At 41.8% G+C, this 24,681-nt stretch overlaps 3 protein-coding genes across 3 annotated transcripts; all 3 read right to left on the bottom strand.

Annotated features, from left to right (window-relative positions):
- Positions 1–959: 959 nt before the first annotated feature.
- Positions 960–10,301, bottom strand: LOC107103540 (RNA-binding protein 39-like). Its single transcript, XM_015403274.1, has 15 exons — positions 10,188–10,301; positions 9,013–9,070; positions 8,838–8,887; positions 8,460–8,642; positions 8,218–8,271; positions 8,032–8,149; positions 7,289–7,441; positions 5,635–5,781; positions 5,491–5,556; positions 5,217–5,421; positions 5,060–5,146; positions 4,132–4,243; positions 3,434–3,539; positions 1,612–1,690; positions 960–1,534 (listed from the first exon to the last, which is right to left on the bottom strand). Exons 2-15 carry the CDS (start codon positions 9,064–9,066, stop codon positions 1,431–1,433), a joined length of 1,518 nt encoding a protein of 505 aa, XP_015258760.1. The 5' UTR covers positions 9,067–9,070; positions 10,188–10,301; the 3' UTR covers positions 960–1,430.
- Positions 10,302–10,761: 460 nt separating this feature from the next.
- tsen2 (tRNA splicing endonuclease subunit 2) lies at positions 10,762–20,674 on the bottom strand. Its single transcript, XM_015403283.1, has 13 exons — positions 20,488–20,674; positions 20,223–20,456; positions 18,155–18,221; positions 18,023–18,062; positions 15,637–15,891; positions 15,421–15,556; positions 15,263–15,337; positions 15,093–15,143; positions 14,864–15,008; positions 14,701–14,737; positions 12,814–12,925; positions 12,651–12,740; positions 10,762–11,234 (listed from the first exon to the last, which is right to left on the bottom strand). Exons 2-13 carry the CDS (start codon positions 20,391–20,393, stop codon positions 11,175–11,177), a joined length of 1,239 nt encoding a protein of 412 aa, XP_015258769.1. The 5' UTR covers positions 20,394–20,456; positions 20,488–20,674; the 3' UTR covers positions 10,762–11,174.
- A 441-nt stretch (positions 20,675–21,115) lies between these two features.
- mkrn2os (MKRN2 opposite strand) lies at positions 21,116–23,966 on the bottom strand. Its single transcript, XM_015403293.1, has 4 exons — positions 23,752–23,966; positions 23,389–23,438; positions 23,124–23,292; positions 21,116–21,369 (listed from the first exon to the last, which is right to left on the bottom strand). The coding sequence occupies exons 1-4, from the start codon at positions 23,952–23,954 to the stop codon at positions 21,147–21,149; spliced, it is 645 nt and encodes a 214-aa protein (XP_015258779.1). The 5' UTR covers positions 23,955–23,966; the 3' UTR covers positions 21,116–21,146.
- Between the last annotated feature and the right edge of the window lie 715 nt (positions 23,967–24,681).

Here is a 24,681-nt window from a genome sequence, read left to right as displayed (position 1 = left end):
TGTAACTGTAATATACATGTATTGATGACATTATGGTGATTACATATTACATATGATTTCAAAATTTTACATCAGCACTGATTTACAAGGATATGTCTGTTAATGCTGTAGTATTTTCCTCTTTGCAAATTATGAATGAATGATGTATAATTTTATGCTGTGTCTGTGCGTTAGCCTTTAAAAATTTTTGAGTTGCTTTTTTTTCCGTCAATGTAACATACGTTTTGGCACATGACTTTTTCAAATGAGAAATACAGCAAGCACTACAAAAAGGAGTGTGTCATCCACTTAAGAATTACTACATTGACATGATTTACTTTATTTTTACTCCACTTTTTTTTTTCTAACATTAGACACTATCTCAATGGCTAACTCGGTCAATATCTTCGAGTCAGTCAGAAATAGCCTGACTAATGTTAAGCTACATACTTTGCTATGGGATACATCGGTGTATATATATATATAGACTTTCCTGGTTATTACACCCACTGACTTGGAAATTACCTGTGAAACATCTTCCCACAGCCAGTAACTGCTTGTTTTTGCACTCAAATGCTACAAATGCAGGCATTTTTACTGAGCATCTCCGTGGGAGTGAAGAGTACCAATATGGCGGCCGATGGCTTCACTTTTTCGGGTTATCAGCAATCCATTTAATAAATAGAGATCAGTGAACTGGACCTTAATGCTTTGTAAAAAGAAGAACAAGACCAGAAGTATTCAGAGGATAATGGCGCCAACTAGAGCCGTGGCTGAAATATAGATATATCTTGTATTCACCGCTCCCATGTTTTTTTTCCCCCAGAGTTATCGTGTGAACAAATGTATTCGTGTGCAATTTTAATTTTTTGCATTTTAATAGAAATACTGAAATGGCAAAACTTTTCAAAATTGTTTTGCACACACTTGTAATGAAAAAACAGCTAGTGTCTCAGGAAAAAAAAAAAAAAAAAAAAAAAAAAAAAAAAAAAACACATCCCAAGTACCTACCTTCCAGCCAATCAGGAGACAGAAATCATGCTGTTACATTTCAGAGTGACATGAAAATAATTTTTAATCAATCATTTTACAAAATCAAATTAACATTAGAAAAAACACTTAAATACTAAACTGTTTCAGAGGAACCGATCAGTCGACAGCTTGCTGTTGCCACGCCCTCGCCCAGCTCACAGAGCCAATACCTGGAGGACACACTGAGGGACGGGGCCACATCAATGAAACTAAGGGATCAGGAAGTAGATGCTTTGATCATGTGAAAAGTGTTTGGAAGCGGCCAATAGGAGGAGAGTCAGTTGTTTATGTCCAGAATAAAACAAATATATAATTAGTGCCCTCTACAGGCAGTCGAATGATGAAAATGGTCCAAAAGGAGCAAAGAATTAAAAAAGAGCATCTATGGTCCAGGGCCCATTAGAAGGCAGTACTGTTGATCACCGTCTCGGAGGTGGAACCAGCAGCTGGGTGGCAGTGACCGACTCTGGGAACAGGTTGTGGTAAGTGGGCAGGGGTACATATGCCGCCGTGATTATTTTACCTGGAAACAGGCCAAATCGAATTAGTCAGATCTGCTCTCTGATTGGTCCACAGGAGTCATGTGACAGCAGATCTTACCTCCAAAGTACCTCCCATGCAGGGCGTTAACAGCAGCCATGGCAGACGGGATGGAGGGACACTTCACATAAACGTTTCCCTAAAAGACACAACAGCTCATACTCATTTGGAAACTCATACTGTTCATCCTGCTCTCACAGGACATAAAACTGAATAGGTCCTACTTCTGGATGGTTCTGCCTTTGAGTTTTCTGACTAATAAAGAGATGATGTGATTTATATAAATATGTGACGCAAAGAGCCGCTAAAGTGTCTGGGTCAGATAAAGATTCAGCACAATGTTGGTTCTGGTCCAGAGGAGATATTCCTTTCCATAGTTTCCATAATTGCAGTTTTTTTTTAAATGCAGTTAAGTAACAAGGGGTTCTAAATAATAATAATAATAATAATTGAACTTTATTGATCTCACATTGGAGAAATTTACATCTGTATTTAACCCTTCCCCTTTGGGAGCAGTGGGTTACTATTGAGCGGTGCCTGGGGAGCAGTGTGGGGTTAAGGGTCTTTCTTGAACTCAGAACCTCAGGATTCCAAGCTCTATTCCCTAACCACTAGGCCACCACTCCCCAAGACCAAAGGGAACAAGACAATGCGTCCAGTTTCCATAGTTACCTTATTACTATTGAACTAGGGTGAGTCAATAGGATCAGTAATAATATTATAACTATTATCTCCTGTTATTAACAGATTCTTCAAAACTACCTGTGAATAAACTTCACTAGTAATTTATTAACAAACAAGTAGATTGGTGGTGGTTTCTGTGACAGTCCTGATATCAGCAATATGGTGTCTTTTTTTTCCCCCTTTTCTTTTTCATAAAGGGGGACAGAGATAAGCTCCACTTTCTGCCCCTCGCTGTTTTGTTTTTTTGTGACGCTAAAAAAGGATCACTGTTTTACTATATCTGTTTCCTGTTCTCCTGAAGTTTGTCGAATTTATTTTTTTCCTCCCCCAGGGAAAGAGATAAGCTGCGTTCTCACTACTGTCCCTCGTCGTTTTTGCAAGGCTCAAAGAGGATCACCACTTAGTCCCTCTGTTTTTTGATTGTTTATGCACAGGTCTGCCTCCCCTGCAATATGTGTGCTGTGTGACTCTAAAAAGGACTTTTTTCCCCCGTGCAAATGGCAGGTTTTACTTTGCATTTCCCCCCAAGCAGATGTGTTTTACTTTTTAACTGCGACTCCCTTCCTGTCAGACCCATGAAATTGCTGCTAAATTGCTCCATAGTCTGACTAAAATAGACCTGGGGTCCATCGCAGTCAGAGCTATGCAAGCCCCATGCAGAAATCGAGTTGGATGTGTTCATCCCCATTAACTCCCAATGAGCGCTAAACTCCAAGACCTCGTACAACACGATTTCCTGTCGATTTTAAGATAGAACAATGGATTTGGTGTATTCAGGGCTTTAGCCTAACCTTTTAATTTCACTCAAAATTTTATTGATCTTAATTTACTTATTCAATTTTATTCCATTATATTTTATTTCCATTATATTTTATTTAAGGTCACATTCTCTGAATTCCTTTATTACATTATTTATATTATCTTGGGGGTTCCTACAGTAATGGGTGTGAAAACATCCCAAACCTATCCTTTTCTCACAGCAGCATTAAGTTAAATTATTCCATTTTTTTAGGGTTTTTAGTTAAGATAACAATTAGGTATCAGATGTTGTGTATGAGTGCATGTGTTATCTTGTTATGCATTTGCTTTTATAACTATGTAAAACACTTTGTATTGCCCGTGGCATGAAAAGCGATTTACAAGAAAAATTTTATCTGATAACTAAAATAAAATGTAAACCCAAAGGTCATCGGCGTACCTCAGATGAGTTCTTGTCGACGTAGATGTGGACAACCCCTCCGTGTTTGTTGCACTCTTCGATGACGTCATGCTGGATGTCGAGCTCCCAGCCTGGAGCGTTCTCACTGAAACACAACGCACACTCTGTCACACACAGACACACACATGCACTCAGCTGGAACACAATGTTCACAGTCCACCTTCATCACTTCCTGTTGTCTCGCTTCCCATCAGCTGTGAGGTAAAACCTTTCACAGTAAGAGGATAAAGGGCAGAGCAGAACAGTGAGTCCGGGTCAGAATGGACCCGTTCTTTAACTAAAGGTTAAAGGCTGAATGAGAGGAAGCATCTCCATTTTAGTTCAGTTCCTGGAGAACGTCACCTCAACAGCCTGAAGACTCCTGCTCAGTGACACAAAGTAAGACGAAGAGGTAAACCTGGGGGTTAATTCCTCAAAGACAACAAATCAGCAGAACATTTCCTCAAAGACACCAAAAACAAGCTGGATTGTTTCAAGGTGTAAAACCGACCAGGTGAAAAACCTCCTTCCGACTCTGAGGGACACATCCAGGCCGTAGTTGGCATCAGAGAAAAGCAGCCATCGTGCTCAACCCAAGATCTACTGCCACCAGCTTTCATTCTAATCAAGAACCAGACTGACATCCCAGGGTTGATCAGCAGGGATGATAAGAGATGTGAATCATGAGTGGGTCTCACCTGTTGGGGTTGAACATGTTGGACAGCTGGAAGCAGTGAGTAGCGAGTGGTTGAGATGGAAGATTCAGGGCTGGAGTGTTCATGTTCATGTTGAGGGTTGGATTCATGGCAGCTGGAAGAGACACCAGGAGAAAACTATGAGAGACCTTTACCGGTTAAACAGCAGATCACCTGCTCCAACCTTCTGCTTACAGATCACCTGTAGCACCTGCAGGAGGAATAAAACCCCGGCTCCTGCCGTTCACACAGATTAAACCTAGTGATTGACCAAGTATTTTAAAGTTTATCAATGTTATTGATCAACAAAAAAAAAAAAAATTGAACTTAATCATATTTTACGAATTTGTTGTGCTAGCTGTATTAAATACAGACTGAATAAACTTAAATACATGTCTAAACTTAGATATATTTATAAAAAAATGAATGTGAAATATGTTAATTTCCAGTGAAAAAAGATGTAAAATTATTAACAGACAGGGTTTGTCACTCTGACTTACTGCCCTTTGTGTTCTTTGAGGCTAATTTTAAGAATGAACAGCAACACCATTTACTGGACAAAGGAAACCTGACAACACTGACAGAATTTCCTTCCAGAGATAATCACTTAATCAGATGGGAAATAATGTTATTTAATTTACTATCTATCCACAATAAATCATAAATAAGTTGAATACTGGTTTACATACAGCATGTGCAAATTATCTGATAGGTCAGATCATCTGACCTGGCGCTGCCCGATAAATGAGCTATTGTAGCTATGCCTATATATAATGATATGATTGCAATTACTATTAATATTCACTTCAGAATATCTACACATCCCCTTCACTGATCTGACATGATGGACAGATTGTCAGAGCTCAATGTTTCATGTTTTAATTTAATGATGTCCAGCTGAAGTGATGTCCTTCAGTGATGATAGTGTTACCTGACACAGCAGCCAGAGCTCCAATAGCAATCGCTCCGCTCATCTGTAGAGCCTGCTGAGCAGCAGGAGGGATCTGCATTCCTGTACCTGTGTAAACATCGGCAGATGTCAGATTCACACTGACTGTCACAGGGTGAGAGAAGGGGCGTGGCCTCACCTTCAGCCAGCCGGGCCATTAGCTGCAGTCTCCCCGTTGTGCCCAGCTCCACTCCTGACCGGTCCAGCTCATCGTTGTCCAGGAATGATGAAGCCGTGGATATGTCGGTCCGCTCGCTCACGTGACCCAACTTCATGGGCCGTCCTGCCAGCTCAAAGCCGTTCAGCTGCTCCAGAGCTTTCTTAGCACACTCTGCGTCTGCAAACTAACATCACAATCCACCTGTTCATCACCTGGTTCTGATGTTCTATTAATTAGGAGGAAACAAACTTACTGTTATGAAGCCGTAGCCTTTAGATCTCCCCGTTTCACTGTCCATTATCAGCTGGATGTGTTCGATCTGACCAACATAAACCAGGCATCAGAATGAACTGTGTTAACTCCTGGATGGAGGAGGTTATCACTCTGTGTGTCTCACCCGCCCAAATGGTTCAAAGATCCCTCGCAACATCTCCTCAGTGATGTTAAAGTGCAGAGAGCCGACGTAGAGCCTCATGGGTCCAAACGTCGCCTTCTGAAGGTTGTTGGCTGCAGCTGCAGCAGCAGCAGCTCGGTTTTTCTCTGCCTGTAAACACAAACACATCGGTCATTTCCCATCTTTGAGTATGTCTTTTTAATGACTTCAGTTCATGTTTAATTCATTTCTAAGGCCTAACATAGATCACTAACATTACCAGTATATATCTCAGCTGACTCAAACCTAAACTTTGTTTGCATGTTAGTTCTAAACCTAAGAAATTGTTAGCAGTGGGTCCTCACAAGATATTGTGGAGAAAAAAGTAATTACCCTGCCCACACCAAGTAAAAACAACGGCCAGATTTCAGAGCACTTACTGTTCTGTGTTTGCCTCATGTTAACGTAAAGTGAATAGATTTCTGAAATCAAATCTGGGGACATTTCTAGCTTGTAGATAAAAAAAAACAAAGAAACATAGCTCCCTCCCAAACAAAATACATAGCCCCTCATAAATTTTCAGGTGGAGAAAATCAAAACAAGGTAATTCAATATAACAGTGGCGGTTTATTTTTTGTGTGTTATGTTAGAAACAGGGAATAAAATCCAGCAACTAGTCTTTTCCTCCAGCAGCTAGTTTGTTTTTCTATTGTTTATTTTAGCGGATTTGACAGGAGTGACAGAGGCTGATGTGTCCATACAGAAAGAAAAGAATGTCCCTCTGCAGCTTCCATAGTCACTCTCACACACTTGGGACTAAAAATGCATAATGTAAACATGTCAGTCATTTTATGTAAAGATATTTCATTGTGATCCTGCCGAATAAAATTATAATCATGAGGGGTTGTTTATGCCAAACGTCAATCTGCTAGTAATCCATGTGAACTTTTGTAAGAATTAAGTTATTTTGAATGAGGCACACTGACCGAGGGTTATTTATGTCCATATAAAAAGGTGCGATGCAATTATTTTTATCCTCTCATCCAAACATATTTCATGTGATCACATATTTTTTTAGCTATGCAGAAGCAAGCCGATTCTGTTATGATCCTGAGAGTCTTGCTTAAGGTGTGTTCCTGTTCACACTGAAAGTCTGAACTTTGAGCTTAAAACAATGTAACCCGTACTGATTAGTATTTTTCCTCCAGGTCGCTCAGTCGTGCAGGGGGCCTTTTGAGCACGTAATCATGCTTAAGGCCTAGTCTGAAAGTGATCTATGCAAGCTGATGCTTTAGGTCTGTGTTTTGGACGGACCCAGCATAGACTACATACTGCTTCTCCTTTAACACACCAAATTGTGAAGCCCATATGAAACAGAGATGGTCAAAACTAACCTAGATAATAAATGTAATACGATCGAAATGCACACACAGTGAGGTGCAGTGGTCTCGTTGAGGTGGTTCTTTTCTTGGTAATGCTTTACTGAAAAACGTAATGAGGAAAATGGATAAACTCAAACTACAAAAAATATTTTTTAAAGGTCTGTTTACACTGGGCATTTTACACCATATTCTGTGAACCATCATACATTGTGGCCCCTTTAGGTTATAATACACCATGTGTGTGTGAACCCGTGAGTGTGCGCAAGTAGGAATGGATGAAGCGCATGTTTGAGTACCTGGGAGGCCTGTACGATGATGGGAACACCCAGCAGCCTTTGCCCCGTCAGGCCAATGGCCAGAGGCACTGAACTGGCCTCCACAAACTCGATGTAGGCGATGCCCTTTGACCTGCGAGAGTTCCTGTCAGAGATCATCCTTACGTCCCGCACCTGTGGGGGAGGTATATGTTTAGAGCTGCAACTAATAATTATTTTACAAAACGATTAATCTGTTAATTATTTTTTGGGATTAATAATGGGACATTCAGAGATTCTTTAAAGAAGATTTTTTGCTAAATTAAACCAGGTGAAACTCAAACTTTTCCACTTGGGGAGTTCTGGATTGACCATATTGAAGAATTAAATTGTTCCTTTCTTTATCTTAAATGCAAAATGTTTATGTATTATCTTACAATCTTGGTATAATTGCTGCTCTGAGTGGGTCGCTCTGCCAGCTAAAGGCATGTTTTGACTCTACATAGATAGAGTCACTATACTTAATCAATGAATGAATTACTGTATTAGTTGACGATTATTTCAATAATCAATTATTTGTGATTAATCCCACTAACTGTTTCAGCCCTATATGTTACTATGGTAACCCAACAACCGTAGCATTGGATCAACTAAACGCAGCATGATGTCTGGTGGTGATAATGACCCAGAGTGAATCCAGCTGACACTGAGCTCGCCTGCTGCAGATGTTAACGTTAAAAGAACAAACTACTCAACACATTCAGAGAGTCAGAGACATTGGATACCTTTCCAACAGCAGAGAAGAACTCTTCCAGGTCCCGTGGGCGTATCCTGGCTGCAAGCTGCATGCAGAAAACGGTGCGAGCATCCCGCTCCTCTGGGGTCAGATTGTCTAAAGGCAGCCTGCAGAACAGCAGCAGTTTAACAGGGTGTGGACAAGGAGAAACACTCCATCTTTCCATCATTCTCACCTGGGTGGTGTCTTCTCCTTCCTGATTGGACTCTTACTCCTCGATCGTCTGCGGCTGAAAAAAACAGTTTGTTAGGTTTCTGATTCGCTCAGATGCTGGCCAGGAACCAGTTCTATGATGAACCTAAAGAAAAACTATTCTTCTTGGATGAAGCTATGGCTTCTCCGTCTCATTATTACCAACAGAAGCTGGAGGAGCAGGTTTGTTGTACATCATGAGACAAACTAAACCAGGCGACTTACTGCTTGTGGTGGTCTTTGTAGCGCCCACCCCGCTCTCGGCTGCGACTGCGTCTGCGCTCCCGGCTGCGACTCCTGCGTCTGTCTCGGCTACGGCTGCGTTTGCGATCTCGACTCCGGCTCCTTTTCTTTTCCCGACTGCGGCTGCGCTTCCTGTCTTTGCTGCGACTCTGGCTACGTTTCTTCCTGTCAGACAGATGGCAACCAATCAAGTCAGAGTAAAAATCTGGTACCAGAACCTCAGAGAGTTCTATTAGAGCTGTGCTGAAAATAAGACAGTTTCAGCTTTAACATTTAAAGACCTGTTTCAGGTCAGCTGACAAAACTTAGTGTTGTCATTAAAGCCAATAAATGGATCAGCAGACACACAGGTGGTCCCACCTCTTGCTGTGCTCCTCCGGTCCATCAGGGCTCTGGTTCTTGCTGTCATCCTGATAAAAGACATAACCTGTTAATCAGTGGCAGCAGAACAGGAAACAGGCTCCTGGTTCCACATCTAATGTTTACACCTAAGGGGCTGAAGAATTTCCTGGAAGGTGTGTCTGAGGATTCTCACCTTTCTGTATGGAGCCTCCAGCATCGCCTCGATGTCCAAGTCATCCGCCATCATGCTGCTACACAAAGACACACACAGAGAAGCTGATACATCTGATAGGTGAGTCCAATCAACAGAACCTCTCTCAGTCAGTTAGCTGATTCTGTAGACCCACAGGTGGGTGTGGGTGGTTGTAGACACTGATAGATCCATCGGTAGCAAAAAGGAAGTGCCTCAGTTTCCTGTTTTCAGCACTAAACATCAAACAACTCAATTAAGGGACTAATTTGATCCAGATGAGCTGACTTCTGGACTTGAAGCAGCAATAATATAACTAACTGAATTCTAATGAAACAAAAAAAAAAAAAAAAAAAAAACTGAACAGAACATCTAGGATCAGGAAAAGTGATGAGATCTGCTGTGAGCTCTGGTTGTGTGTTGGATCAACAGATGGGGATTATTAATTGAACTATGAAGATCACATTTCACTGCTGCAGGGGTTACCAACCCTGTTTCCAGGGACCCCTTTCCTACATGTTTTAGTTGTTTCCATGATGCATCACACCAGAAAATAATGGATGATTAAAAGGTTTTTGAATCAGGTGTGCTGAAACAAAAGACACACCTAATACAAGAGGCTCCCTGAAGATCAGGGTTGGGGACCACTGCGCTACTGGCTGAGGGGGGATTTGGTTTACCGTTTTAAAACTTACAAGATTTCAGACAAACGTTAATGAACTGTTTATGTCCCAGCATCCTGAGCTTCCCTCGTTTACCTTTAGCTACGCAATGCAGCTTCAGTCACAAACAGAACGGTTAAATTGTCACTTTTTTCTTGTTTCTTCTACAGCCCCCTATCGGGGTTTGGGATTTCCAGATCCCAACTTTTCAAGGTTCGGGATGGGCAGCCATAGAGAGGTTATTATTAAAGACCGGGAGCATATCGGGACTTTGAATCTGGAAGTCATTCTTTGATCTGCTTCGGCTAGCAGTTAGCCGCTAACAGACCCAACCTGGTGTGCTGGTGGCTGTGCGCATGCGCAGCTAGATCAGAAGCTGCAGAGCTCCGCAGCTAGCAGCAGCTAGCGGCTAACAAAAACCAATGCCAGGCCTCCAGAACGGCGTCGCTCCCGCCGGCGCTTCCACTGCTGGACCATGAGACTGGGGCTTTTATCTGCAGCAGGGTGAAGGTTTACCTGGATACAGGGCAGCTCGGTGGGCTGTGTGCGGGTGACCGTCTCTCCTCTATCCGGATAACGGATCTTCAGCCCCGGAGTTCGCGCTTCGCTACTGCTGCTTTAAATGGCAACCCCACAAGATATCGCGAGACTTCTTTATTGCGAGAACATAACATTGCGCTTGAGATAAAAAAGCGACGGCACATGAAATAAAGCTCGTCACATATTCCAGAAGGTTAAAAATTAAAACCAGATAGGATCAGTAACCCAGCATTGGGTTTGTGAGACATTTTTTTTTTTTTTTTTTTAGAAATTCTGTGCAGTTTTAAAAGGAGAATCTCTAAAGTTTCTTGTTTTTACTTGTGGTGTTGTAGTCATTTAGACCTAAAGAAAAAAGACTGAAGCTGATTTTTTTTTTATTTCTTTCAGAGGTGATGCATCATATTTAATATCTGTAGCAAAAATACATGTAAGCGTTTCACATCCATATGATATCATGTTTACCACTGTGAAAACAGCTTCACGGCTGAGTATCCAGTGGTTTATATAGAAAAAAACAAAAGCAGTTTTTTTTTTTTTTTTTTAAATACCCTTTTGGGGATAAATAAACTAATCTGAATTCCTCTCTGGTGGATTCCTGAACACATGTTCTGTTATAACAGGCTGTATAATTTCACAGTGCTGGTTTGAGTTCTCAGTTTCTATTGATTAGATAGAAGCACCTGCAGCGTTTGCTCCGGATCAGGGTCCACGGGTGACCAACAGCAGGATTTCAGAACACGGTTCCTTCCTTAAATGTCGAGTCAAACACCCCAACATGAAAATCAGGATGGGTGCTCCGATGTGAACATCTGCTGGATTGTCATCATTAAGCAGCTCCTCTGCAAACTCTTGTTCTGTCCCCAGAAACAGACCTTCACCCAATAATTTAATGATCTTCTTTCTGAGTGGCTTCCTCTTATCTCCATCTGGAATCATCACTGGGCTGCCCCTGCCATCAGCCAATCAGATGTCGTCCTGCTCTGCTCGCTCCTTGGAGGAAACCCACCTGCTGACGATCACTTCCTGTAGAAAAATAAGACATTAGAAATATGTTGTCCATTTATCCTCCAGTCAAACCTTTATAGTGGTTGATAACAAATGAATAACCCTGAGGTACATGGTGCCATTCGTTGGTGCTACTTTAGATATTGATGGTATGAGATGACAAATAAATTTTTTTTTATTCGTTTTTTCAGGAATTGGTATAAACCAGCATCCAAAATGCTTCCTATAGGTCCATTCGAAGCACCTCAGTGACTTATCAGTTTGCCAACTCTCAGGTACTTAAACAGCCCAATCATCCTGGTTATCAAACTTGGACACATCATTTTGCAGTGGTAAACAAACGTAGCAGCTCATCAGTCATATTTGTTTCAACCTAAACCTTCAATAAAATCATAGCACACAGTGAACTGCTGCTAATAACGAAAAAGGAATATTAACATAAAAAAGGCAAAATCACTGAGGTAAAAACAAAGGGACAGAAAAACAGTGGCTGCTTTAATGAAAGATGGAAGAAGTGCATCAAGCAGATCATAGCAAAAAGACTTCAGCAGCTAAAAAAAAATGCAAATGAGGGAAAATTATTTGTGACCAGATTAAAAATCTGAGTTAATAACAGCATGGTTGTAAACAACATTGAGCCCGTTGGGAGGAAGGATCTTAGGAAGCGCTCATTTGTGTATCTGGATGCAAAAGCTTGTCACTGAAGGAGCTATCCCGTTCTATAACTGCTTCATGCATGGGGTCCTGAGGTGCTGCCATCCATCAGACCAACCTTTGATAGACACGTCTATGTGCTCCCAAATGCTTTCAGCGTTAATCCTGGGGTGGTTCATTCCTGACTGTCCCAGCTTATCCCTCAGAGGCCCTGGTGGGATGGTGTTAACTATGGCATTATCCCCCCACTGCCAGGCTGGTGAGCAAGCTGAAGACCAATGAAGACCTCACCAAGATGCAATTGCTGAGAACTAATAGGTGTGCAGTTCTCGGAGGAAAATAGGGGGGGGACTGCGGCATGCTAAACTGGGTTTAGGGGAGGGGCAATTGGCTGGTCATAACCTGAAGAAGTTCTGGTTCAGTTTACTGCCTACATCCTGGAAGTTCAGTTTGTAACCTGAGACTGCTTCCAGGAAGTCCAATCAGAAAGTATTAAAACACTGAGACACAGGTCCAGTCAGGTTATTTAAAATGGAGGAATCTCAAACATTATGTTACAGTGATAACTTCTAAAAACCAAGTAATAAATATAGATCACATGTAAACTCATACAATAATGTAAAACACCTCTAAAATGATAGAAACATTCTCAGTCTTTCCTATTTTCATAGCCCCAGCTAAACAGCGCCTCTAGGGCCTTTTAGCTCACAGTGTCAATGCACTTTGTTACCATGGTGATCTGCCCAAATGGCTCATGTTTTTTTTGATAGGTAGAGTTACCTGAACTTTCAATCTGCTCAGGCACTCAGGTGAGTCCAAGTCATCCGCTGACAGGTCAGCTGGGTAGATGATGTAACACAGCATCAGCTCCTGAGAACCAATCAGGATCCATCATCAAGAGATTAGCAGCAGACTCATAAAGCAGCAACAGGAGAAGCGTTACCTTGGAGACATTGGCTGTGATCCTGCTGAGAGCTGCCAGAGAACGCCAGGAAAACGGACGCAGTGCCATGCCCGCAAAAGTTTCATCAGTCCTCTCTACAACCACAGAGTAACTATGGGAAGAGGACAGGGGAAAAAATAAGAAACAACACACAGCGGATGTGAAGAGATGAAAGCTGGAGACCCTTGTTTTACAAGAGAAGAAGATTCTCTGAGTTGGACTAACGTTACATTCAGACCGAAGATGTTCCGAGCACCATGGGTGTCTGGTTTATATGCAAAGTCTGCAGCTGATGAGCATCTAGCGGCGTTGCTAAGTCCACAATGTGTTTTATGCATCTTATTTTCAGTTTTCAGGCATTTAGATGCATCAAATGTATCAAAAGCAGGAGATGCTACTATAGGAAAATCAATCAATCAAGCATAGAAGCTGATCAGTGGCTGGGAGACAGTAACTGCATCCAAGCCGTGATCTCTCCTTCTGCAGTACTGCAGCATAAAACCAGACATAAATATCAATAAAGGGGTTACAACTAATAAAAGACAGGGGTTTAAAGAAAGAGCTCCAATTAAAACACGTGGGAGAAATGGCAGTGCTCTGATTCCACGATAATTTTCTCTTAATCTAAACTGTGGTGAAACAATTGATGATNAGTACTGCAGCATAAAACCAGACATAAATATCAATAAAGGGGTTACAACTCATAAAAGATAGAGGTTTAAAGAAAGAGCTCACATTAAAAGACGTGGGAGAAATGGCAGCGCTCTGATCGTTTTAATTCCACGATAATATTTTCTTAATCTAAACCAGCCATCCCCAAACTCGGTCCTCGAGGCCCGCTGTCCTGCAGGTTTTAGAGGTTTCCCTGCTTTAGCACAGCTGATTATAATGATTGCAGTAGAGCAAAAGCCTGTTAATCAACTATCAATTAAAATCAGCTGTGCTGGAGCAGAGAAACATCTAAAACCTGCAGGACAGTGGCCCTCGAGGACCGAGTTTGGGGATGCCTGATCTAAACTGTGGTGAAACAATTGATGATGAAAGCCAAAACTTTCAGAGGAGTCAATTTTATATTGTGGTTCTTGCAGTTTTCAGTTGGGATTCCCAGGTTTGGTGTTCAGGAAAACAGAACAGAATATGTAAAAAGTAGTAGTAGTTGGGCTGCTCAGCTGGTAGCACAGCAAGAATGTTTCGGGTTCGATTCTCGGCTCAGAGTCTTTCTACATGGAGTTTGCCTGTTCTCTTGTGCATGCAAGGGTTCTCTCCAGGTACTCTGGCTTCCTCCCACGGTCCAAAAACATGACTGTAGGTTAATTGGCTTCTCTAAATTCTCCTTAGGTGTGTGTGTGTGTGTGTGTGTGTGTGTGTGTGTGTGTGTGTGTGTGTTAATGGTTGTTTGTCTCTGTGTTGCTCTGCAATGGACTGAGGACCTCTCCAGGGTGTACCCCTCCTCTGGCCCGTAGACCGCTGGAGATAGGCACCAGCACCCCTCCCGACCCCGCTTGGGATAACCGTGACGGAAAATGGATGGATGAATATTTGAAAGTAGGATCATAATCTGGATGAAATTAAAGAAAAACATCTTAGAATAACACTTTTTTTCACTCCTTACAGCAAATTAAGGTAAGCTACTCCTGATTGCATCTGCCGTCGTACACNGAGAATGACAAAGGATACTAAATGCTCACAAGCATTTGACTTCAATGTGTCCAAGTATTTGGTTAAGGCAGACACCTTTTCAACTCTCATCACCTGTTTGGTCTGAACGCAGCAATAGATGAAGTTCAGCAATGTTTTCCTACATACATCCAAAACCGACAACCAAGTTCTCGATACTATAATAAAAACCTGAACACAGAAACGTGACCTGGACTCTGTGTGCGTTACCTGGCATGGTAGAACGGCGGTCCCTTCCTGTAGAGCACTGCCGCCAGAACAAGAGAAAAAAAACACACATAATAAGCTCACAGACTCATCACTGGGAGATAATTATGGTTACCAAAGACTCTGATTATATTCAAAGTCTGTAGCTCCGACTTTTATGTCTTACTTAGATCAACACCGTACTTGGCCCCGCCTCCTCCTTTAGGGACCCACCCCCTGCTTCGAAAGTGATGGTATGCAGCATATGAGCTGATAAAGTCTGGATTCAGTGATCGCAACTTCCTCCACAGGTCAACCACCGACAGGGGCTCCTGACCAATCATGGGACACGATTATTTGTCACATCCTGATGAATTAAAACGCATCAATCAGACATCCAAATGAGCGACACCCACCTGCTGCAGGTAGACAGACAGGACGCCCAGGCCGTAGACCAGGAAGAAGGCCTGTAGGTCAGACAGGTGAGCCAACAGGTGAGAAGGACAGGCAGGTGAGCCAACAGGTGAGAAGGACAGGCAGGCAGGTGAGCAGAAACCAGAGTAACTTTCCTAAAAAGGTGCGTTACCTCCTCCAGGCTGAGCTGCAGGTACTCTGTAAGAGCCAGAGGACTCCGCCTCACCTCCCTGACTCCACCCCCTTCCTGTAAACAAACACCACAACATAAACAACAGCTGAGAAGAAAACAAAAAAAAGCAGGAGCAGATGTTTCAGTAGAAGACTCACCTGAGTCTCTGATTCCACCAGGACATAGCCTGGTCCTGGAATATGAAGACCAGGACCAGCATCAGAGTCAGAGGTTGGATCCGGGTCGGAGTCAGAGCTGGAACCGGAGTCCAGTTCTGAGTCTAGTTGGACGGACCTGAATGTTGACATGAAAAGGGTCCGCTTACGTTTTCCATCAGAACCAGTCTGAATAGCTTCTGAATCGATCAACTCCACCTGCAGTTTTTCTTAGTCTCTGGCTCTACTTCTGGCTCCGCCCTTAACCCCCTTATTTGAGTACAGGCTCCTCCCCCTGGTTCCTCTTCTTTCACTCCATTGGCCTCCTTTACCTCCCCTCCACCCTCCTCCTCCTTCCTTTCATCCTCCAACTCCACGGCCTCAGTCAGAGCAAGCAGCGCTTGACTGACAGCCTCTTCATCCAATCCCTGAGAGGAAAGATCGGCCTCTGCCCACCTGAGCAGCTCTTCATACCTGTAGGGGTCAGACATGCCATACTGGGTTTATTCATATAGCACTTTTGGATACATCAAAACAGCCTAGAGCTTGAAAATGAAACAATAACAATGAATAATTATACACGCCTGATCAAATCAAGAAAAAAATAAGAAATATGTACGGTAAAACATCTCAACCTCTAACAGTCAAGCTAAGCACTGCTGATGGGAAAGACCTGATTTAGGAGGTTTCCTTTAAATAGGACAACAAACAAATAAAACTGACTGATGTGAAAGGCTTGTTTCCTATACATTTTCTTTAGCTAAATCATCACAACAAACTAGAGCTCGACTGATACAGTTTAGTTTGAGCTCGATGCCCATGATTTTGACATCAGTCAAACTGATGCCAGATACGTGCTGCCGAGTTTTTGGGGGCCAATTCTTTAGGTTAATATTGCTTCCTCTTTCTCCACTTAAATGTTAAAAATGACAAGATCACAACAAGATGATAAAACTATGTTTTTATTGACAAATCCTACAACACTTTAACAACAGATGGCAAATTAAGGGAGCAAACATGCACGTGTTTCACATGATCTGAAAGCATGGCTGCTGAAAGTATTGATGAACCAGACACTGCATGCAAGAAAATAATAAAAACACACTAATACTGGCCGAAGATATCGTACGGCCGATATATCAGTCTACGTCTACAATAGACCGACCACAGTGCTGCACAGATCCATTTTTCAAAGATTTAAAAACAACAGCTTAGTGGACCTGATGGTGCAGCAGGTTGCACAGATAAGTTGTTCAAAGCCATTAAAAAGATAGAAAGAGTTTAAAATGAACAGGCTGCTGCATTTTGAACTAGCCTAGGGTCTGACAGAGAAACCTGGATGATTCTGGTTAAAAGAAAAGATTGAAGAATGATGATTTTTCCACAGACCTGATGCAGTTAGCAATCCTGACGTCTATTTTAACACCAAGACACTCCAAAATAAGCTAAATAGAGTGACTCCTTAGTGAGGAAACAGATTCGATGGACTTCACCCTATAAACAGGAGATCCCATATTTCTGTAGAATAAAGTAACAAAAACTTCAAGGACATTTAATTTAAAATTATGCACAGGCTTTATTACTGCAAGGTGAAGTTACATAAAATGTTCCCTAATACATCCCCACTGTGTGACTAATGCCATATTGAAGAAGCCACACTTCTTCATTCTTACTGTTTGTGTACAAAATTAACCCCATTTTGGTCTGGCATATTCAAAACCTTATCAGATATGCTTCGAATAGAGCTGAGGCTGGAACCATTTCTGATTGTGCTCGGAGTTTCTGTTCAGTTTTCTCAACTTAATAAATACCAACGACAACTTTTATCTTATGCCTTCATCATTGGGAAAAAGCTAGTGTTGATGTTCTGGAAAAAATCAGAGGTTCCATTGGTTAAATTATGGCTGGAGGATCTGGAAAGAATACGGTTCTCATTAGCAAATAATTTAAAGCGATTCAACAGAACTTGGCAACCCCTTCAGCAATATATTAATAACTCTATTTGAAGAGAATTTGTTTTGATTCTCTGTGTGATAAGATGTAAGTTTGGTTTTCATTTGGTTTTGATTTTGTATTGTCTTTATGTTTTTTGTTCACATAAAAAAAGAGGACAAATGTGTATTGTTGATGTTTCGATTTTCATGTATGATTCCTCAATAAAAAACTGTTTAACACAAAAACTTCAAGGACAAAAAAGTGATCCAAAATCAGAGCCTTGTGGTACCTCCTGTGGATGGTCAGCAAAGGATGAATTACAGTCACCAACACAAAGTGAAAAACTATCAGAGAGGGAGGACTTCCTCTGCTGGAGAACTGACCCTCTGATTATTGCTCCTGCTGTGAAATAAAGGATCTACTGAGGTTTACAGGGATCTGTGGTGGTCTACTGTGTCCAAGGCAGCAGTGATTTCTAGCAGTACAGAGTTCTCAAACAGCTGGTTCTATGATTTGGAAGGATTTCAAACATTACTAAAACATTTATGCTCATCCAGGAAGTTTTTCAGGTGAAGAGAACCTTTTTTTTCCTATAACTTCAAGGAGAAAAGTCAGCTTGGAGTCAGGATGTGACCTCACTATGTAGTAAACGGGATGTGATGCCACTTACCTAGACTGAGAGATGACAGGTAGAAGTAATCCTTTGTGCTCTGTGACACAGAAACAGTGGTCAGGTGAAAACAGTCAGCAGCAGGAATCAGACTTGACTGAAGAAGATGTCATTGAGCAGGTGGAAACTCACGCTCCCATTGGTCAGAGATGCTGTGGTTTGGCCGGGCTCTGGATAGAAGTCCTTTACCGAAATAACCCTGAAACAGTCAATCAATGTTTACTTAGCAAGCACAAAGTGCTTCACAGGACAACAGCTGGCATCCTGCAGCAGCCTGCAGGATTACAATCTTTATTTATTTATTTATTTATTTATTTATTTATTTATTTATTTATTTATTTATTTATTTATTTATTTATTTATTCAGTCATATACTTTTACAGGAAGAGTTACAGTCTCATTTACAAAAGACCTTCTACATACAGTAAGTAAAACTAAAATAACACTCATAAAACCAACAACATAAAATCAATAATCATCCACTAAGTACTTCTGAAGATCAATATTATGTCAAACCAGCGGGGGTTTTACTTAAAACAGGGAGAAATGGCTCCAAAAGGATTTACTAATCGGGTCATTAAAGATGCACTGTTAAATTTTTTCCAATCCAATCTGATACTGATATGTGGTGTTGAGGATCAAATGTCAATGATGTAAGCAGGTGCGACTCCCACCTGACACCACATCCCTGAAAACTGAGTCTACTTAAGCAGCTGACTCCATTCGACTTCCTCTTGCCTCAGGTTCTCAGGGGAAAGTCAAGCCAGTTTTCAGCTGAGGCTACGCTGTAGCCACCAAAACCCCTCAGGAGAAGAGTCGGTGTTCGCTGGAAGAAAACTGCACTCTGCCAACAATTCACAAGGTGCTGAATGTAGTGTTGAAAGTGTTTTGTGAATCTTTCTGCTGAAGCAGATGAGAAACCACCCAGTTCTGTTCTACCCACAGAACAGCCGGCAGCACAGCTCTGGTTGTACTGCTGCCGCAGTCTGAGCCGCTGCTACAAAGCTATCCACAGCATTAAGGTGACTCCCTCTTTTAAGGTTACTCTGAGTGACAAAATGAAACCCTGCAAAGTTTCCTTCTGTTGTTTGCATCAGAATATTTCAAGTGTCTTTGTGAGCTGCCTGTTGGATGAGCAGATCGTGTTCCTGAGCCAAATCGAGACAAATTTCTTCCCCAGAACCGAACCAACCGAGTAGAATCAGGCCTAATGGAACCAAACCCCTACCCCCTCCAATCCACTGAGCCAACAAGTGAACATCTTTTCCCTAATTCCATCTAATTTTTAATTAATTTTCTGCTTGGACAAGAAATAGTTAGAATAGATATTTATACATGTGTTGTTTGTGGTTTATCAGGAAGAAGCTTTTTGATTCAACTGCTGATGGTTTTAAAGTAAGAGTTGTGAAGTGAATCCTAACGCTAACTAAGCCTGACTGAACGATCCATGCTGTGTGTTACTGTCTGCTTAATCCTTATTTTCCATTTGTTTGAAGATTAAGGCTCCTACGGTTGGACCGTGGCAGCCACGTGTTCCATTGTGGAGAACAACCTCCATGTCAGATTAGTGTGAAGTTCAGCAACCTGGTACTGAAGATCACACAAAGTGAGATGTTCTAGAGTCAAACACCTTGGTTCAAACAGGGTAAGAAGAACCAGTCCAGAACCTAGAATGAAGCTAAATATTGTTTTATTGGATCAGACCCTAATCAGACCTGGTTTTATCAGATTCAGATCAAATCACTCCTGTTTTTATTGGATGGGAACCAAATAAGATCAGATTTTATTGGATCAGGACCAAATAATTCCTGTTTTTATTGGATTGACATCAAATAATTCCTGGTTTCATTGGATCAGGACCAAATTATTCCTGGTTCTCTCCAAAAACAATTTACAAATAAGTAAACATTCTTAATTAAGTGTATTTACCTTTAATTTGAGAAGGTAATTAAGATGACTGCCAATGGAATGAGTACACGTACTCTTAAAATTAGATAATGTGCACTTGAAATCAGAAAATTCAATTGTTTCTTATTTTTAATGTAAATTTTGTTGTTCCATTGGCAGAGTGTCTCTTATTTCCTCAATGCAAGAAAGAAAAAAATGCATTTACTCTAGAAAAAAAAATATTTATTTAGTGTTTTATTGGATCTTGAGCAAATCAGTCGTGGTTTAAGTGGACCATCATCACCAAACCAACCTGGTTGTGGATGTTCTGGATGTCATCTGAATGGCAGACCAGGACCTGCCGGTGGATCAGTTCTCCCCGGTAATGCTTCCTCTCCTGCAGGTTCCGGATCAGCGGCAGCGGAGCCTCGTAGTCCTCATAAACCCGGGTTCTCCTCTTGGGAGGTCGGAACTCCGCCTGCATTCTCTATGTCTGTCCTTGCGATGTTTGGAGTCTGATCCAGAAAGAAGTTTAGCCGATTTTGTTGTGTCTAAGCATAGATATCCATGATATATATGTGTCTAAGCGTGCAGACACGGTGTCACATAATCTATGTCCGACTGGAAACATAACTATATAAACAGTTCCTACCCACGTCTTTTCTTTCTCTGAGAAAAAAATATATATTTCACAGAAAAATTTCTAGAAATATCAACTTTGTCTGTGCCTCCATTTCATTTCCAAATCTGTGTTCTATACATAATGAACAAGATAACTGTATATCCTGACCTAGATATCATAATTAGATAAACTAGAAAGTTCATTAGCATGTCTGAGTCTGGTACATAAAGATTCGGAATCATTTGAAGTCTAAAAGACACATTTTTTAAAAATGTATAACCCGTTACATTCTGTCAAACAATGAAAACTGTGTTTATGTTGTGAGGAACAATCCACTCTAAGCTGTTTTTTTTATCCCCAACATTTTCAAAAGAAACCAATTTTAATGAAAAACAAGCCCTGCATGGGAACATTACACAGAAGTACAAAACCCAAAATAAAACCCATGAAGTAAACACTGTTCAACACTATAATAAATATCCTGAAGTAACATGTGTATCCATGAGGCTCCCTTCACATGTCTGCACATCTAGAATCATCCCAGGTGTCTGCAATTGTTTCAGGATATTTTTGTTTCAGGATAAAGAAGCTGGTTAAAGGAAAGGTGGCATTGGTTTAACTGTTGGGCGTTGACTCCTCCTGTCTGTCCACCATGTAGTATTGGTGTTTCTGGAGGTGCTGGATTAGTGTTGTGTACTTGGACACCCTCCTCATCCTCGGCAGGATGAAGCTTTGGGTGAACTCTTCTCGGGTCAGAATGCTCTGACCCTCCAGCTCCAGGACACTGTTCAAAAACTGAAGACAGAAGCTGAAGCAGTTGTGCTCATCCTCATGGAACCTGAAACACACAGACAGGTGATGGGGGACAATCATTAGACCTTAAACAATCATTGGCCCCAACCAGGTGATTTGTTGTTCCCATTTGGATATCGCCATGATAACTAACTGTTTCCTTCTCAAACAGAAGGTGGCAGCAGTTATACTCTCACTTTTTTTGCTAAACTATTTGACATTTCAGAATTGACCACCTGTTCTTTTTCTAAGCGACCATTAAAAACTTTTGAGAGATTTACTTGTTTAAATAAAAAATGTCATCGTCACTGGCTTCTTTTTGAACAGATGATTAAATCTCTGTACAAAATAACAACTTGGCTGTTCAGTGGAGCAGTGGGTAGCACTACTGCCTTACATCAAGAGGGTCTTGGGTTAATTTCCCAGCCCAGGGTCTTTCTGCATGGAGTTTGCATGTTCTCCCTGAGCATGCGTGGGTTCTCTCCAGGTACTCCGGCTTCCTCTCACAGTCCAAAAACATGAATGTTAGGTTAATTGGCTTCTCTAAGTTCTCCTTAGTAGTGTGTGTGAGAATGGTTGTTTGTTCTGTGTTGCCCTGTGATAGACTGGCAACCTGTCCAGGGTGTACCCCCCCCTCTCGCCCATAGACAACTGGAGATAGGCACCAGCACCCCTCGTGACCACAGCTGGGATAAAGAATGATGGGGAAAAATTATTTAGAAACTCTGTATCCCTGTCATTTTATTTTTATAGGCAAACATTTTTATTCAGAAGGACAAAGTTCAGAAATGTCAACTCTCAAATTATACACTAATTCCACACACTTACCTCCATTAACTTAATTTTTCGTGTTATTTTTTGCATTGTTTTTGTTTCCTTTGTTTTATTGCCACGTTGCTTGTTCTCAAATCTGTTACACTTAAAAGTTGTAATGAGTTAGTTAATTGCTACAGTGAAGTCTGATGTAAACATGTTTATTTGATTAAAAAAACTGATTAGACATTTTAATTTTTAGTATTATAACCATAAACTCTCATCAAAAGCACAGTAGTTATTTTTTACATAATCATACTAACCTCTAAGATAAAAATAAATACAGAATTCTAGCTCTTTTCAGAATAAGCGTTTGTGTTTTATGGTGAAGAAGGCAAAGTTATGGGACTATGCAAGTCACCTAGATAGTGGGGACAGTGGATTGGATAGCAGGAGCTTGTCCTGAATATGGACAGTCACTGGTTTGTACCTTGGTTCTGTCCTTTTCAGTTATTTTCAAAATATACAGTGAGTTAGAGCAGTGGAGCTACAATGAGGGACTAAAACCAAAGCTAACATGATACATAAACACTAGAAGTATGCTTTGGAACAAGAGCCAGTGGTGTTTGGTGAGCATGTAACAAAGACTAGCATGTGGGGAAACCAATAGAAAAGATGATCCTCTCAGACATTAAACCCAGAGAGATAAAACACTTTGAATCCAACTATATCTCTAATTTAGACTTTGTGGATTTGTAAATATGTGTGTATATATTTATTAGCAAGGGTTTTTAAGAAAATCTGGTTTGTCTGGAGTGATTTACTTGGAAAATATGGATGTTCTGCTCATTCATTTTTTCTGTTTGTACGGTGTGGATTCACCCTGACGTGGTTCCGGTTTTATCCGTTTTGAGCCACGTCTCCATGTGATCGCTCCCTGCCTGGCCACCTCCATGAACATTGTCTGACTCTACAGCTGCTCAAAGAGGAGGATAGGTGGGTCAGAGGGAGCCACAGATGTGTTGGGAAGGTTAGGTTTAAACGTACTTGTGCCATACAGGGTCCCATGTTGGTCCCTCAGAAAATCGCTCTAGATATTGATCCCACTGAGCCAGCAGGTGGAACATGTCGGGCCGTACCAGGGGGACGCTGACACAGAGGGCCCATCCGCTCTGATCTCGCCTCACACCATCCTGTGTGTAGTTATACACCACACCTGTATATAAGTACAGGTGGAATCAGGTGAGACTCACATTGGCGGCGTCACCAGGATGACATGCAGGACTCCTCACCTGGACCCAGATTTTCATACCTTTAGTGTTGGAGATGCCAGTGTGCAGATCTGAGGTCCCACTGAAGTCTCTGAGGGACAGAGAAGAACATAGTGGTTGGATTGCTGTCAGACCAGATCATACTTGATCCAAACTGCTTTTTGGACTCAGGCAAGCCAAGGTAAAAAAAAAAAAAAAAAATTCTCTCTACTGTTTCATGGCAGTTAATATGAAAAGAATCACTCTCCAACACCTTGACCACCACCCCAACCCCAACCTGTTTCTACTCAGACTCAGCGGTACCAACTGGGTTCTAGCAGTAGTTAACCATAGATATGTCTGAATAAACCCTGTGACTGAAGGCTGACCTGAGGGTACCTGTGCAGGGGGGGCTCTGCTGTTACCTGTCCAGGTTGTTGTGTGCAGGAGCGACCAGCAGGCAGCAGGAGGTCTTATGTCCATCTGTAAAGGGGGAGGGCAGGCTCACCGGTGCTTCCTGCAGCCTGCGGCCCTTCAGTTCCTCCCCACAGCTCGGACACACCTCAGGAACAGAGAAGCAGAAGATCTCCTTCTGACAATGGGTCAGGTGGATGACGCTCCGCTCCATCTCCTCCTCAGCTCCTCCGTCAGTCTGTCTGACTACAGTTCCTCCTCTTCTTAAGTTTCTTCTCTCTTCCTCCTATTAGTGTTGCCTGGACACAGCCTATTGGAACACATCACACACCCTGGCTCCAGCCTATCAGGTGTTCTGCTGTGGTCATGTGACCCTGTTTCACCTGGAGTCAAGTCAGTCTGAGCAGCTGACCTCTGGACTGTGTGTGCAGCGTTGTCAAGGAAACAAGGGGCACGTAGGAACTATAAAAAAAAAAAAAAAAGAGTCCAGCCTACTGAGCTTGTTTAACTTTAGAACCAGTCTGAGGTTGAAAACTGTTTTTTTTTTTATGTTTACTGGTTCTGATCCAGACAATGAGAGGAACTCTGAAATGATCCTAAACCTTAGAAAGCAAAGACATGCAAGCTTTCAGGAACTGCCTCCTGATTTGCTCATTGGTAATTTTTTTCCATCTCACTTGTCAGAGATCTGATCAGTGAGATCAAATGAGCCAGACAGAGATAGACCCTGGAGTCACATGTCACACTTTCCTCCTCAGTCTTTCATCATCTCAGATTTTAACGTTGGAGCAACAGGTAAACCAGCACACCTGAACAGGCACCCTGAAGGAACCCAGAGCAAACAGCCAGAGATCCAATTCCTGGGTGGTTCAGATTCATCTGAAACAGAAACCAAAGCTTTAACATGGAAACTCCAGTAATACGGATCGGTAACCCCGGTT

Source organism: Cyprinodon variegatus, unplaced genomic scaffold (genome assembly GCF_000732505.1).
Source record: "Cyprinodon variegatus isolate N-32 unplaced genomic scaffold, C_variegatus-1.0 Scaffold1476, whole genome shotgun sequence".
Classification (NCBI taxonomy): Eukaryota; Metazoa; Chordata; class Actinopteri; order Cyprinodontiformes; family Cyprinodontidae; genus Cyprinodon; species Cyprinodon variegatus.
The sequence above is the reverse complement of the archived record's forward strand: the minus strand, read 5'-3'. Positions and strand labels throughout refer to the sequence as shown.

Excerpts from the sequence above, each read along its gene's own strand:
- LOC107103540 (XM_015403274.1), bottom strand. The coding sequence starts at position 9,066 with ATGATGGCGGATGACTTGGACATCGAGGCGATGCTGGAGGCTCCATAC. Across the intron at positions 5,782-7,288 it reads TCATCGTACAGGCCTCCCAG|GCAGAGAAAAACCGAGCTGC; the intron begins GTACTCAAACAT and ends TTGTGTTTACAG. Across the intron at positions 5,147-5,216 it reads AATGGCCCGGCTGGCTGAAG|GTACAGGAATGCAGATCCCT; the intron begins GTGAGGCCACGC and ends ATGTTTACACAG.
- tsen2 (XM_015403283.1), bottom strand. The coding sequence starts at position 20,393 with ATGCAGGCGGAGTTCCGACCTCCCAAGAGGAGAACCCGGGTTTATGAG. Across the intron at positions 18,063-18,154 it reads CATCTCTGACCAATGGGAGC|AGCACAAAGGATTACTTCTA; the intron begins GTGAGTTTCCAC and ends TCTGTGTCACAG. Across the intron at positions 14,738-14,863 it reads CAAGTACGGTGTTGATCTAA|TGCTCTACAGGAAGGGACCG; the intron begins GTAAGACATAAA and ends TTCTGGCGGCAG.
- mkrn2os (XM_015403293.1), bottom strand. The coding sequence starts at position 23,954 with ATGGAGCGGAGCGTCATCCACCTGACCCATTGTCAGAAGGAGATCTTC. Across the intron at positions 23,439-23,751 it reads GCACACAACAACCTGGACAG|AGACTTCAGTGGGACCTCAG; the intron begins GTAACAGCAGAG and ends TCTGTCCCTCAG. Across the intron at positions 21,370-23,123 it reads TGGGACCCTGTATGGCACAA|GTTCCATGAGGATGAGCACA; the intron begins GTACGTTTAAAC and ends TGTGTGTTTCAG.